This window comes from Taeniopygia guttata, chromosome 18 (genome assembly GCF_048771995.1).
Source record: "Taeniopygia guttata chromosome 18, bTaeGut7.mat, whole genome shotgun sequence".
NCBI classification, from domain to species: domain Eukaryota; kingdom Metazoa; phylum Chordata; class Aves; order Passeriformes; family Estrildidae; genus Taeniopygia; species Taeniopygia guttata.
The window spans coordinates 9,032,360-9,047,020 of NC_133043.1; the positions used below are offsets into that span (position 1 = coordinate 9,032,360).

Here is a 14,661-nt window from a genome sequence, read left to right on the forward strand (position 1 = left end):
TCAGACCTTAGCGTGTATGTCCTGTGGATCCCATGGTACAAACACTGACATGAGAATAATAATTAACTTTATCAGAGCCTAATTTATCCAGCTGTTATTTCTCATGACATATTTCTGTTGACATGGGCCCAAATACAAACACTTATTGGGCAAAGTTCATGCTCATGCAATCAGTCTCACTTAGAGTTTTACAGAAAGGTGCCATCACTGCCTGAATGCTGAATCCTCACTATTTATGTCTTGGAAGAGTTTGCTTTACTAGGCAATCCCAAAAAAGACCCATAAAAGGCTCTAATCCTAAACCCACACTGATCCTGGGATTAATTTACCAAGGGACAGAAGAAATAATGAGAATGCTTTTTGTGCCATGCTTGGGTAAGGGTCATGACAGATTTTGATTGATTATAGAGCAGGCCTGCTCTTAAATCTCATAGAATCCCAGAATGATTTGAGTTGGAACCATAAAGCTCATCTGCTGTGGGCAGGAATTCCCTCTAGGCCAGGTTGCTCAGAGCCCCATACAATGCAAGAGCGATTTAAGTGAGTTGACCTTGAGCCCCTTGAGTGCAGAGTGGGCCCAGAGATTTCCCAAGACACGCATGAAAATTCAATCTCTTTATTTGCGTTCATCAGGCTCTGGATTTGGGACCCACAGTCACAAGCCCCTTGCTCTCCCACGTCTTTCAAAGCAGGCATCCCTATGGAACAGATCCTCATGTGTCTTTGATCAGACACCTCACTGCAGCTGCCTTCTGTTGTGCATGGTGACCTCCAGAAAGGTTTGTGGATGTGCAAGGCAGCAGCAAGGGCCACAGTGTTGGGGTGGGGAGAAATTCCCAGCGGATGTGGCAGTGGCTTGGTCTTGAACTAGCTCTGTGTGCAAGGATGGGACCTTGCCTAGTCCACACCAGTGATAACATCACCCGTGGTGAGTAAAGATCACCCACAGTGCTTCCCTAGTGATTCCCTTGAAGCTCTGGGAGTGCCTGTAGGAAGAAGTAGTGTTTATTCTCAGTAAGGTGAGGTTATGATATAGCTTTTATTTTTTGATTGCTTTTGATTTTCTGAATTGGTGCAGGCTGGTCTTCGCTGCTTTTGCTGAAGGCTGCCCTTGCATTCTTTTATCTGGAAGATCTCAATAGGAGTCATTAAAGTCCCATTTGCTGCCAAACAGCATCCACTGGCAGACTGCTGAGTGCTTGCGTGATTCCTGAGAGCAGAGAGTTTGTTTATGGGCTTTGAGTCTATTCTCTATGGTGGAAAATGATAATATGAAAGAATCTCTTCTGAAATTAATGGTGATATTGTACAAGAAGTCCAAGCAGAAGCTAGAGAGAAAAAATCTTTAGAAGTTTCCACTTCTAAAGAACAAAGATTCTTTGTTTTTTCTTCTTGCTGAACAAAGATGCTGTAAGCAGCAGATATGCTGTTTACAGCATCTTTGTTCAGCATCACTGATTCTCCCCAGCCCCCGGGGTGTGGGGTTCCAGCTTGGCTCAGGCTGTCACATAGACCTCCAGGAGCCCCCCGACTGAGTGCATGCGGTAAAACACACCCAAGGGGAGCCCGAAGTTCACGATCGCAAACCAGGTGGAGTAGCCATAAAATGACCTTTCCATTCCGTTCTCGAAGATGGGGTGAGTCCCAAATGTAGGCATGACCCATAGCTGGAGAGATGTGAGGAAAAGAAACATAAGTCAGAGGATGACAAACTGTCCCCTACTTGCACCCTAGTCTCAGCACTGGCTCAAGAGTTGTGGGAATATTTCAGGAGTATCACAGTAGCCTCCTTGCCAGGGAGGAGAAGGAAAATCCCATAGTTATGCTGCTGACTCCTTGCTGTAAATCAAATCTTTTTGAATCCCTGGAAACCTAAAGACAGTCCCATTCTGCCCTAGCCTGCTTCATCTTTCTACAGGGTTTCATTGTTTCCCTGGGCAATGGGTTTTCACTGGATGAAGGCTGCAGCATTGGTTCAAGATCCCAGACCACAGTGTACTTTACTGGGTGAGTCTCAAGCCTGGAGACGCATGTTTACAGAGACTTAATGCTGGTGCCTCACATTTTTTTTCACGTTTCTCATGAAACACCCCTAATGAGCCTAGTGGGTTTTTTTCAGAGGCTAAAATCTTGGCAAGTAAGGATTTATTAACTGTCTCCTTCCTGCACCCATGAAATCCAGTAATACTTGACTCTAAGGGTAAAAGAGAGAGTGTCAAACCAGGACACTGATTATGAGGGTGGAGTATTAACAGCAAAACCAGTTTTGACTTGCCTCACCAGTTGAAACTTGGTGGGCAAAGGTTTTTTGTCTGGAATACAAAAGAAAGACAAAGAGGTCATGTCTGTGTCACAGGTCACTGTGGCTCAGCCGCAGCTGTGACGGAACAGAGAACACTACTTACTATGATGTTGCACAAAACCAAGAAGAATGAGATCTCCCTCAGTGCTCTTCTCTTCCAGCTCAGGTGAGAGTAGGTATGGATGTAGGACAGGGAAGCTTTCCGGATCTCCTGTCCCAGCTCCAGCATGCTCACTCGCCTCTGGCTGTAGGCTTCATGATTCTGCTCTTCTTTAGGGTGTTCCTCCTTGGCAGGAGGTGTCTGGCTGTGCTCCTGGTTGCTGTTCAGCGTGGTCTCCTCTTCCCCAGGCAGCTCTACAGCCACCGTGTGCTGCCCGGAGTGTCCAGCATGCCTGGCCTCAGCTGCTGCTGCAACATGCCGCCGGTGGAGCCCATCGATGACAAAAACATTTTGGGTGATGTTCTGAAAGATGAGGAGGACAGAGTAGGACAGGGCGAGGCTGTTCAGCGGGTCCCTGGGGTCAGTGGCCACCAGGGCCACAATGGAGAAGTAGGACATGCCAATTTGGCCAAGGGCTGCTGCCATCAGCAGGACGACATCCAGGCTGCGGGTTGGGTTCTTCAGCGTGTCCAGCTCCTTTTTTTCTAAGGCGTGGATGATTGTCCCAATCACGGCACCCACACTCATCAGGGGCAGGAGCACAATGTAGTAGGAATAATAGATCACAATGACCTGGTGGCTGGGGACCAAGCTGGTGACCTGGATCTGGTACATCATGAAGACACAAGCCCCGATGATTGCAGCACTGGTGCCCAGCAGTGGCCCAAAGACCACCCCCTGGAGCTTGAATTTGGGCTTGGTGTTCGGGATGTGGTCGTGGCTGATGCGTCTCCCCACGTTCTTCCACATGACGTAGAGCACGGAGGAGCAGACCAGGCAGTACTCAGTGTTGAAGGGGTAGAGCAGGATGTAGCCCTTCTGGAAGACTTTGCAGATGGTCGTGTTTGGGCATGTGCACAAGGTAGTCTCGTTGCCTGGAGCAAGAGAAGGGGAAGGTGACAATTAAGAGGGAGATGACCTGGATGTCACGGCTGTCTTTGGGAGTTTCATGTGTGCAGGCACAACATGTGTGTCTGTGTCTCAGAAACAGGGATAAGAAGAAAGTTAAATGGCTACTGCTCAGTCCTAAAGGATATGAGGGTTCACAATAACACAGCTTAGCTAATGTTTTTTCCTACCTATGGTCTACACCATAGATGCTGGGTGAGAGACTCGTCTTCCTTCACAACAAAGCCTTCTCTATTTCTCCCTCTGGAATATTAGATTTCCCTTTGTTCCTCTATATCCTCAGAAAGAAGACCACGGCAGTTACATTAGCCTCTTCTAGTCTGGCAATCTTGTGCTTGCAGTTAATAGGGAAAAGTGAATAAAAATGCTAATTTATGGTGTGCTTTTCCTTTTCTAGCCCTCAATTTCAGGGTTTCATAGCAGATTCCCTCCCTCCAGGTAATGATCTCCCCTTGCAGACCATTTCCTTGAGACAACTTCCAATAACAGGGAAGTTGTAGCATTTGGGGGAACTGGAGATATCTGAATCCCTGAGACCCAGAGGCTCCCCAGAGAAGTGCACCAGCACCAAGCCTGACAGAGCTCAGGAGGCATTTGGACAATACTCTGGGGCACATGGTGGACTATATGGGGATGGTCTTGTACAGGGACTTGCTGATCTTTATGGGTCCCTTCCAACTCAGTATATTCTGTGGTTCTGTGAAATGTTGTTTCCCTAGAAGTCACCTGTGTCAGCCTAACACCAAAGGGATGTGAAGGAGGAGCCTTGCCTGCGAATCGCCGCTCCACCTCGCGCAGCTGAGACTCGATCTCCACGTGCAGGGTGTCGTTGGTCACGGCCAGGAGCCAGAGAAGAAGGTTGGTGGCTATGGTGACCATCAGCCCACACCTGGGAGGAGACATAGGACTTGTACAGTGTTTGGAGATGGTTCACAGCCAGTGTGTCCTTCCCCTCTCGCTGGCCCGTGCACAGATTTCAGCACACATGGGGTGTTTGTGCCCGTTCTGCCTGAGGCCTGTGGGGTGTGGCTCTGCATAAACACACCTGAGCATATTCCCACCTGCCATTTACAGAGGAGCAGGGTGGGCAGTGCCTGGTGAAACTGGCCTGAGCAAAGGCATCTCCCAGTAATAGGAATGGGGAGACCACCCTCTCTCATCCTCCAGTCTGTGAGCTGGTCCCTGAGACAGGCAGCAGGAAGACGTTTGGGAGGAAGGAATAAGCTTTGGAGCACTCCAAGGCACAGAGGAAAACTGAAGGGAGCTAGTGAGCCCAGTTCAGAGGAGAGAGGATGAGTCTCAACAACGCATAGTTTGGTTCTTGTATCACCCAAAGTACAGGATCTGTGTAGGATCAGATGAACACATTTCTAGCAGGAATCATAATGGACATCACAGGCAGAAAGGAAAAGTTTCTTTAGAGCAGTAGAAGGCATTTTTTGTCCTCATTTTTTACCTGGTGAAGTTGTGCTGCACTTGAATGCAGTCCTTAGAGTGATGCCACAGAAAGTAAGCCTGCAAGTGGAGAGCAATAACACTGTGAGCAGAGTGAAGTTGGCAGCTGGCTGCACACATGATGGAAAGGAACAGGTAGACAAGAAGGTACAGGTCCAAGCAGGAGCAAACCTGCCTCTGTGCAAAGGTGCAGGGACATGTGTGCACCTGCACCCCAGTGCTGAGGCAGGTGCTGGCATCCTTGGGTAAGGGCAGCATTTATGTGTGACTGCACTGAATGCACATCCTGGAGCTCCGTGTTCCTCTGTCCTGTTCATGTGGGTATTTGCTGCTGAGGTGGGAATTAGTTTACTTTTCAAATGTGGCTTTGGGTCTGTAAAGAAGAAGGCTGATGTTGAATAACAAAGTGAAAATGATGTGAGATATCTTTGTGTGCAAAGGATTTTGTTGGGCAGATGGATTGGCAAATACAAAGAGGGGCTGAGGCTCAGACTGGTGCAAAGACACCTCTGGCAAAATGTGAAATTTCCTCTCCTCTCTCCTTACTTTGCTTCAAAGCAAATTCCTCTGAATCCTATGGTATGTCAGGTATTTCTAGGGTAATTTTTGAATCTTTCTCCCTTGTCTCTCAATGTGGAACACAGGGAGTGCAGGTGGCATTTGAAGTAATGTGTGATGCTTTAATGCTTTTAGTGCTCAGGAGAATGCCCCATGTTCATTCACTTTGCCCTGTCTCCCAGCTTTCCCCAGCCCTGGGGCTCCCAGGAATGAGACAGAGAGAATAAACAAGCTTACAGAAGGGTAATGTGCAGTACCTGGGTGCAAATAAAAATGATTCCAATGCTGGGGAACAAAATTTCCACCTTGGATTTGCAGTGGACGAGGATTGTGCTGTAGCCAATCTGAAACACATTCAGGAGGATGCTGCAAATGCCAAACAGCAGGACTGACCCTGCACAAAGAGCAAAGGACCAGTAAATAAACACAGACATGTCTGTGGAGCATCTGAGCTTGACTGGGCATAGGAGGCCTTGTCTTTCTCCTGGAATTCTCAGGATTTTAGAAGAGAACAAAGATTCAGATTCCTGAATCTGCTTGTGTGCTTTGACTGGTTAAAGGTGTTAGGTAAAAGGTATTATCTTGTGCTTGGATACAAGGTGGGAATGGGGTTTTTTGGCTTTTCTGTACATTCTGGAGTGACAGGGGTAAGGTAAGGGGACAAACCTGAGATGACCACAGGTCTGCTAAGGCTTGTAGCAGCCCCATCTACAGGAGTTAGGACCCTTTGATTGTTTCTCCCTTTTGCCTTGGACATGTCTCTGCAGCTTTAGGTACTCAAGTACCTTGCAGCTTCCTTCAATTGATTCTCCATCTTAGTTAACAAGACAGTGCCTAATTAAAAACTCCATGGTAGACCAGAGGGCTGCTGGGAGAAGGGTGATTTCTCAAAGTGGGGCAAATACTGAAGGGAAAATCTCCCAGGAAAACCTTGGTGTCACTGGGACTTACTCAATGGGTAAGAATCCTTCCCTGGTAACAAGGCTGTGGTGATGTTAAGTGAGGATGATGGTGACATAGGGCCACTGGTGCTCTTGGAGGATAAACACAGTGATTCTCCTCTCACTTTCCAAAGTGCTTCTGCCTAAAACCTTTCCTATGGTTTCCCACAGTGCTCAGTTGCTGTCCTGGAAAGGGGTTATGCCTGGATTTCTCTTTGTGCAGGGACCAGAGAGTGAAGTTTGACTGGAGGCTGAAGGGAAGCCGAGTTTCAGGCTTTCCTGGCTGCTCTGGTTCCACTCCCTGGCACGCACTGTGCCTGTCAGCCTGCCAGGAACTGGGAGATCCCCAGTGCCCTAACTGCATATCCTATGGCTTCTAGCTCCTCTAGTAACAGGGGAAGAATTTCTTTGCCTTCCAAGTCTTCAGAAGAAATAAAAGTAGAACTTACCCCTAATCCAGATGGCTCCGGCGTGGGAGTCTCGGTAGAGCACCGCGTGTGGCTGCCGGCTGGTGCCCAGCAGGTAGTAAATAATCCAGAAGAGGCACAAGACCTTGAGGATGGAGAGTAGGATCCAGACATCTGCCAGAGTGATGGCCACGTTGTTGAAGATCATGCTGCTGATGAAGGCGCTGCCCAGGAACACCACGTTCATGGCCAGCAGGCCTGAGAAGAGCTGGCCAGCCTTCTGAGCGTGCCGGTCCCTCTGGTGCACCGAGGAGCAGTGGCGGAACAGCCAGAACTCCTCATAGTGGATCTTGGTGGTCTCTGTTGGGAGTGAGGCTGACCTGCTCTTGCAGCGATGGCAGGGCTTGGAGACTTCTTTGTCAGACATGGCTCATCTGCCTGAAAAGAAGGGAGGTTTAAAGGGGGGATGTGCTGAGATGGGAGGTTTTGTGCTCTGCTGTGAAGCCCACTTGTGTGGTGACCTCCCTTCCTTGCTTTATAGCTTCTCCTTCCTTCTCCAGAAGCTGGATGAAGGGGAAAAGAAGATTGGTTTTTAGCCCAGGTTAGGCATTAAAATTTTCCCAGTGGACAGAATCATTGCAGGGCACTGCAGAAAGGCCCTTATGCCAAAACCTGTCCAGAGACATGGGATTAAAGTGGGTGTTTGATATCTCTGCCCTGCCCTACCAGTACCAGGAGCTGCTGGGACCAGAGGTGCTCAAACCGTTCCCACCCTCACCTTTTACAGCTTCTCCAGCCCTGGGTTCAGGTTTTCTTCTTTCTCTTTGTTGCCATAAGGATTAGGTGGAAATGAAGAGCAAGCTTAGACCTGCTGTGAAATTCAGAGCTGTTTGATTTTCAGTTAATGGGTCCAACCTCTTCCTTTTTTTGGGGCTCAGAGAGTTACAGGCTCCTTGAATGGTCACACAAATTGTGGCAGAGTTGGAGAGAATAAACAAAGGGTCTGTAAAGCTTGGAATAAGCTGCTGGGAGAAGATCCAAACTCCCACCCAGGTGGGCTGAGACTGGGAAACAATTAGTACCTGTTTTTCTTTTTTTTTCCTCTTGTAGCACAAGGCTGTGAAGACACTGACACAGAGGAGCTGGAGGGGTTGGCCCAGGTAGACATTCAGAGTCTGGGAGCTTTTCCATCCATCTTTTGGTAAAATCTTGGTAGGACTGTATTGCTATTGGAAGGAAAATCTTGCTCACATAAAGCAATCAGGCAACATCATCCTGTTTATAGATTTGGTACATGGAAAGATGCTTTCATTCCAGGGAGTGGCTCTGGTTGTAGTGAAGGGTGTCTGGAGTGAAACAAAAGCCCCCTGAGATGTGTTTGAGAGAGAGGGGAACCTTAAACATTCTGTGATAGGTAGCCTTGGGGAGAAATTGAGGAGGGATTGAAATTTAGTGTTTTCCTTTTCTTCTGCATGTGCACAGAGGTGCACTATCTGCCCTTGCTCCTGGGACTCTGAGGTGAGCTGATCACCTGGGTTTTGTGCCTGGCAGCAGGGATTCAGCATTTCTCTCTAAGTTGGTGAGTTTAGAGGGTCCGTTAGGAGAGGATGGACCTCTCCATGGAAGGAGAAGATTAATTTGTGTGTTCCAGCATGAACCCCCAAGCCCTGAGATCCTTGGCACTTCTCTTGGTGGAGATTGATCCTAAAATCTTCCCCATTTTTCTCCAAAATTCTCCTAATTTGGTAGCAAAGGGGCCAACTCCCACCTCTCTTCTAGGGCCATAACTCTTTTGCTCCAAAGGGAGCTTAGGGGCTATAAAATCAGCAGGAAGCTCATTCAGGCTGCACCAGGAGGTATCCAAATCCAGACAGGACTGCACACAGAGGGACCCAAGCCCTTGACCCTGTAGCTACGCTGTGGGGAGCAGCCAAACGCAGCCCTTACCTGCCTGCAGCCTCTGCTGCCTGAGGAGCTGGCACAGCCTCGGATGCAGCTGATAGCAAATGGGGGCTGGAATGCCACCAGGATGCACGGGGGACTCCAACAGCCCAAGGTGCAGACAGGAGCCGTCAGGGCTGCTCCTCACTAAATGCAGCCTCTGCTCCCAGCCCATTGATTTATTTTCTTTCCACCTTGTTTACTTTGTGTCTATTATTGTCATTACATTAATTACTCAGTGGGAAGCTCTCAGATCTGCCACGGGCAGCCAATGGCGAGCAGCTCCTTTATGCACCTGCTGGGTTGCCTCACACCAACAGGGTCGGTGCAGGATGTGCCAACTGGTAAAACCACAAATGGTGGTGACTAATTTGTGCCATGGCTCAGGCAGGTGTAGAGCTAATCTCCTGGCACAGGCTTGTGCAGGGAGTGCTTACCCACACTGCCTTGGCCAAAATCCACTTGAGTTCCCCACTCCCTTGTTTTTAGGTAAATCCTAAGATTTTTTTTCCTCACATGTACAATTTCTTTTTGCGTTTATCCAGGGCACAAATCTTATTCAAAAGGTAAAGCTAGCAGTCCACCTCTGCACTGGTGCAGGAATGACACCAGTTTGATGCCTTTTTGGCAGAAAGGTGCTGCTTTTGAGGGTAGTAACTACAAGCTACTAATGCTGACTTCAGAGTGAGACCCACATGTGCCAGCCCCACAGTCTTGGCCATGTGTGGTCAGGGATGCTTGAGGTCCAAGCTGTGCTGTTCTTGATCCCCCTCCTTTTGCAGAACAAACTGATTCTTGCTTGGGACTCTGTGGTGAGCTGATGCCCCAGGTTTTGTGGCTGGCAGCAGGGATTCAGCATGTCTGAGCTGGTGAGGTTAGAGGGTCCATCAGGAAAGGATGGACCTCTTCTTGGAAGGAGAGGACCTATTTGTGTGTCCCAGGATGAACTCCCCAAGCCCTGAAGTCCTTACAGGTGGTAAATGTATGAGCTGGGAGTTCAGAGCCATGAAATAATTCCCAAGAAGCTGATTAGGGGTAGGAGTGGTTGGGGGAGCACAGGTTATCGTGTGTGGGGATGTGACGAAAGGGATGGAAAACAAGACTGAAAGGGCCCCATTTCTCCTGGGTGAGAACACCCGGTGTGTGCTGGTGCAGCCATTGTTTGATGTCTGCCTGCAAAAGGTCATGTTTAATGTCTGACCAAGCCCTTGCACTGCTGTGGTGGAGCCCAGGTGCTCCAGTCTGGGCAGGTGTTTGTGAATACCCACGGCTGGATTTGTTCTGCCTTGCCCCAAAGCATCAGCATCTCCAGCCTGTTTGCACAGCCTGCTTGGATGTTCTTGCTCCTTGCTTTCATGTTTTGAGATCCCCTGAGTGCAATTGAGCTCTTCCAGGGGCCTGGCTCTCTTCCAGACTCTGTCCCAGAGATAAGCAGGGAACTGAGATAACCCAAGAGCCATTTGGTGGCCTCTGTTGGCCAAAGCCAACTGTTTCTGTGCAAGGCATTAACAAACCTGCCCTTTTTCAGTGCTACGATCCTAAATTGGGGTAGCCATACAGAAGTGAGAAATGGAGGCCATGAGTCTGAATGTATCCTAAAGTTTGGCTGAAATTGGAGGTTTTTCCTTCAAAGATGGATCTGAAATAAAATGCTGGTGCCTGCTGTGCTTCGGTAGTTTTGTCAATGGGACTGGGCATCTGTGTTGCAAAGATGAGGCATCCTTCCTACCCTGACTTGCACTATCTTGGCTTTGGAATTGAAATTGAACCCAAGAACTTTTAAAGCCCTGGGAGATGGGTTAATCCTCCTTATTTGGTCCTTAATTTGAAGAAGAGTAGCTGTTTTACTGGAATGTATTGACATAAACTTAACTAAATCATTAAGTAAGCAAGTGTGCAGGAAAGGAGAAGGTGAGGATCAATCACAGGAATCACTGCCCCGGAGAAGCTGCCTTTCCTCTCAGGCTGGGAGAGAGCTGGTAAACGTTAGGAGCGACGTTTGCCCCTCTGCTATCAGCAGTGTGCTTATTAATGGTGCTATCAGTGCACTCAGCAGTGATAACAGCCAGGCCAGGCCCAGCAGGTCTGTAAACAGGGCCCGGGGGGAAGGAGCTCCATGCCCAGCTGCTGTGTTTGCCCAAAGGCCACCTGAGGAACGCGAGGCTCCTCACATCTCCCCGGCCGGCCCACGCCCTTCCTTTGGCACTGATAACCACAGCGGTGACGTCTCCGTGGGGCTGGGAGTGAGAGACTTGTGGGGTGACTGCAAAGAGCAGCTTCATCCAGTGTGGGTGAGGTGAGCTGTGCTGCACTGCCCAGCTCTGTCCCTCCATCCTCTCTGATGGGTTCTAGGGGTATGGCCTGGCTCCACTGAGGAGTGTCTCTATCTTCCCTGCTGGCTCTGGGTACAGTTCCCCTTGACCTCCTGCCAGCACTGAGTTCCTCCTCACTGTTAAGGACCACTGGGAAATGCCTCCTCTGCCACCACCTCCTGACTTGGGTCTCAGCACACGGCTGGAGCCGATCCTGCTCATGGACACCTTGTGCTGCAGTCCCATCCCTCATCTCCAGCCTTGTGACCTTTTCCATATACTGTGTTATGAATAAGAAATTGCTTATTTCTTAAAGGTTGCAGAGTGTTTTCTAATGGCCTGTTGTTAACTTGTTAATAATCAGTTACCTGTTGTTAACCCCCTGTTAGAAATCCCTCTCTGTCGGGTCGGGTTTCCCCCCTGCTGCCTGCTAGAAAATGGCAGCCGGGCCTGTGAGGGGGAAGTGATGTCAGAGGCCATACGCAAAGGCGGAAACACACCAAATACAACTGAAAAACCCCTAAAACAATGAGCCACCACAAAATTGAAGGACCTAAATGACTGCAAAAGGTGAGCAATTAGTCCTAGTGTCCACTAGGACATTTTTAACCTCACTAACCTACAGAGACGTCAGCCATAGTAAGGCCCTAGAGCACAGCCCAGACAGGGAATCCTGCTGCTCCCGTGAGGACAGAATCCCTGGCTCTGTCTGCGTGCAAAGCGGACAAAGCTGCACTCCTCCTCCTCCTCCTCCTCCTCCTCCTCCTCCGTGCCACGCCGGGAAGCAGCAGTGGTGGCGCGCAACCCGTCGGGCCCTCACCCGAGCTGGTCACTTTAATAAAGGCATCAAAAGGAGCACAATCTCCTGCCCATTTCTTTCATACTGCACTGACAGATAATAATTAACTTGGATTCCTGTCTCAGACACACCTCAGAGCAAACCACCCAGATAAATGGTGCTTTGTTTTGTTTTTTTTTTTTTCCCTAATAAAACAAATCTTGCCCTCAAATAACAGATGATTAAGAAGCAGAGGAGGGGATGCAAAACCCAGGTAGGGGTGGGATGATGCCTCAAGCCTAACCCTGGCTATGGCCCTCCCTGCTCTTTTCTGAGCAATGACTTCTAATCTCCTGCTCTTCATCTCTGGCTCTGGCACCATGTCCCTCAGGCCAGGGTCTGAATTGAGACCTTTTTGACTCTCACACAGTGTCTCAGGCCTTGAGACTGGAGCTCCCGAGCTCAAGCAGTGCTGAGCTCTTAACCCTGCCAACCGCTGGGGAGGGATTTTTGTTTGTGGGGTTTGGAGTTCCACCAAACCTCTGCAGCACAGCAGGTGCTCAAACCCCCGCAAAAGGGAGGCAAAAGTGGACTTTATACCAAAGTGGGCGAATCTGGAAGCCCCTGGGAGGACCTGGTGTGCCCCAGGGCAGCCCACTGCTTTCCTGTAGCTCTTCATTTGCAGTGACTGCCATTTAAACAGTCACCCTGAGGCACATCTCTGTCCTGGCTCCCCATCCCTTATCAGGAATGGAATCCCTGCTCCATAAGGATGCTCTAGCAGGAGCAGTCAGCAAGATGCTGCTGGTGGCCTTGGGGCTCAGCCTCATTCACTGCTCTGACAGGCTCTCTGCTCACCCAGCTCCCGTGCCTCGGTTTCCCTCCTTCCAGGTATGGAAGACAGAGGTACCAGCAGTGCTTTTCTGCAGGGATCTGACACGAGGATGTGTGTACAAAGGGCCAAGTGTGATCCCTTCACATAACTTGGGTACTGTGGGTTTGTGGTGTCCTCCCCTTCCACCAACCCCTCCATCAAGAAGATGCATTCTGCTCTTTAACTGGGCTGTAGGAGCTGTGTCCCAGCTCTGAGGGGAAAGGGGCAGGGATGGAGCAGCCAGCGGCAGTCAGCTGCATCACCTGCCTGAGGGGCACCCCAAGGGAAGGCATGGATTTGTGCACTTAGGATGTGGCAGTGCCTGCTCCAGGGCTGTGCCTCGGTTTGGGTGACACACCTGGGAGACTGAATGTGCCAAGGAGTCGCCCAGGAACTGATGGATGGTTCTCCATCAGCCTTGGAGCACACCCCTTTGCACAGTAACAGACTATGAGCTGATACATTCTCATATCCTTAAGCACACAAGAGGTTTTACAGCCGAGTTTTCTTAAGGCTTCTTCTTTTTTCTTCTTTGCATTTGTGCTCACTTTTCCTCTGGCTATATATATACCCCCCTATATTAATATACGCATTTTTTTGGTATATAGCTGGGGTTCACTAGATCTTTCTCAATCTACTGCTTTTCCCAGGATATGTGTTTGTGGCTGGAGGGCAGAAGAAGAATTCAGCCCTTGGCTGGAAGCCCCTGTCATCCCTGTGCTTGCAGCCTGGTGATACTTCAGGTTAGCCCGGGATCCTTGAGGAGCTTCTACCATCCCCAGAGTGTTTTGGTTTATCCCAACAGGACTGTGGTTGGATGTTGTGGTTCCAGCTGACACACCACCCTGGGGAAGTTGATTTGGGTTTATTGCCTGTATCAGAGCTGCTTAAGCTGTTGGGGGGTTCTCCTGACATCCGTCCTGAATCAATTTGGCCCCAGAAGTGCCCCTACAACAGCTGTCCAGAAAAAAAAAGCAGTTCCAAGTGTGCCCTGCTTGACCCCGTGCACCCATTCCTGGAAACCTGGGAGCAGGAACCAGCAAGAGCACGGAGGATGAAACCTAGTGTGCTCCCAGGAGCAGATCGGGTGATTAAAACTGTTTTCTGTCCCTGTGTGCTCAGCAGCTTGGGCTCACACAATGTGTGGAGCTGTAAGCAGGACTGACGTCTGCACTGTTTACGTCTCTTTTCTGACTTAATTTCAACTGCAGGAGCCACAGAATAATGAGGCTTTTGTTTTAGGGAAGGTAAGGTTTCTAGAGGAAGATTTTATCTTTACCAGATCAACAGTAAAAACAGAACCAGGTCTTGCAGGGTCAGTCTTTGGAAAGACTGGTGAGAGAAAGGATTGACCCAAGTGGAGATGCTGGATCAGTGCAGTCCTCTGAGGGCAGGGGAAATTGGGGTTTCCCCCATGTTCTACCCAGTTCTACCCCAGAGAAAGGCTGTCGGCAGACAAGAACACTGGTGTCGGACCAGCCAGAGGCACTGGTCTTTGCTGGTTTGGTGATTCTGGACTTGGAGGGGAAGGTGGCTGGAAACACGTCAGGCTGGGATGTGGAGTGGAAAATTGCATCACCCCATTTCAAGTCCCATGATTTCCATTTATTATTTTTTCTTTGGCAGATGCGCAAATGTCCATAGGAAAATGCTTGATGATTTCTGCCACCTCTGCAGTGTTTTTTATTGGAACGATAAACCCTGATGGAACAATAAAGCCTTTATGAGAATGGTTAAACCCTGATTTCTCAGGATACAGAGAGCTCAGCTGTGCCAGTTTGACATGCACCCTCCTGTCCTGGCAGAGAGGGCTTTCTGAGGCTCTGCTTGGATGCTGGGTACAGCTGAGGGGCCTGTTTCTACCTCCTGCAGCCCAGGACTCCTGCTCTGAAAGCCCCCTCAATCATCCAGTGGTTCACGGAGAGCTGCAGGCACCCAGAAACCTGAATCAGGGCCATAGGGTCTGGGTGCAGGGCTGTGCTCTAAGCCTCAAAGCATGCACAGGCTTGAGGATGCAGCACCAG

At 49.5% G+C, this 14,661-nt stretch overlaps 1 protein-coding gene across 1 annotated transcript; it reads right to left on the reverse strand.

The window, feature by feature from the left end:
* Positions 1 to 602: 602 nt before the first annotated feature.
* Positions 603 to 8,838, reverse strand: OTOP3 (otopetrin 3). Its single transcript, XM_072936925.1, has 7 exons — positions 8,680 to 8,838; positions 6,775 to 7,170; positions 5,642 to 5,778; positions 4,828 to 4,886; positions 4,142 to 4,260; positions 2,406 to 3,337; positions 603 to 1,667 (listed from the first exon to the last, which is right to left on the reverse strand). Exons 2-7 carry the CDS (start codon positions 7,157 to 7,159, stop codon positions 1,497 to 1,499), a joined length of 1,803 nt encoding a protein of 600 aa, XP_072793026.1. The 5' UTR covers positions 7,160 to 7,170; positions 8,680 to 8,838; the 3' UTR covers positions 603 to 1,496.
* Positions 8,839 to 14,661: the final 5,823 nt, after the last annotated feature.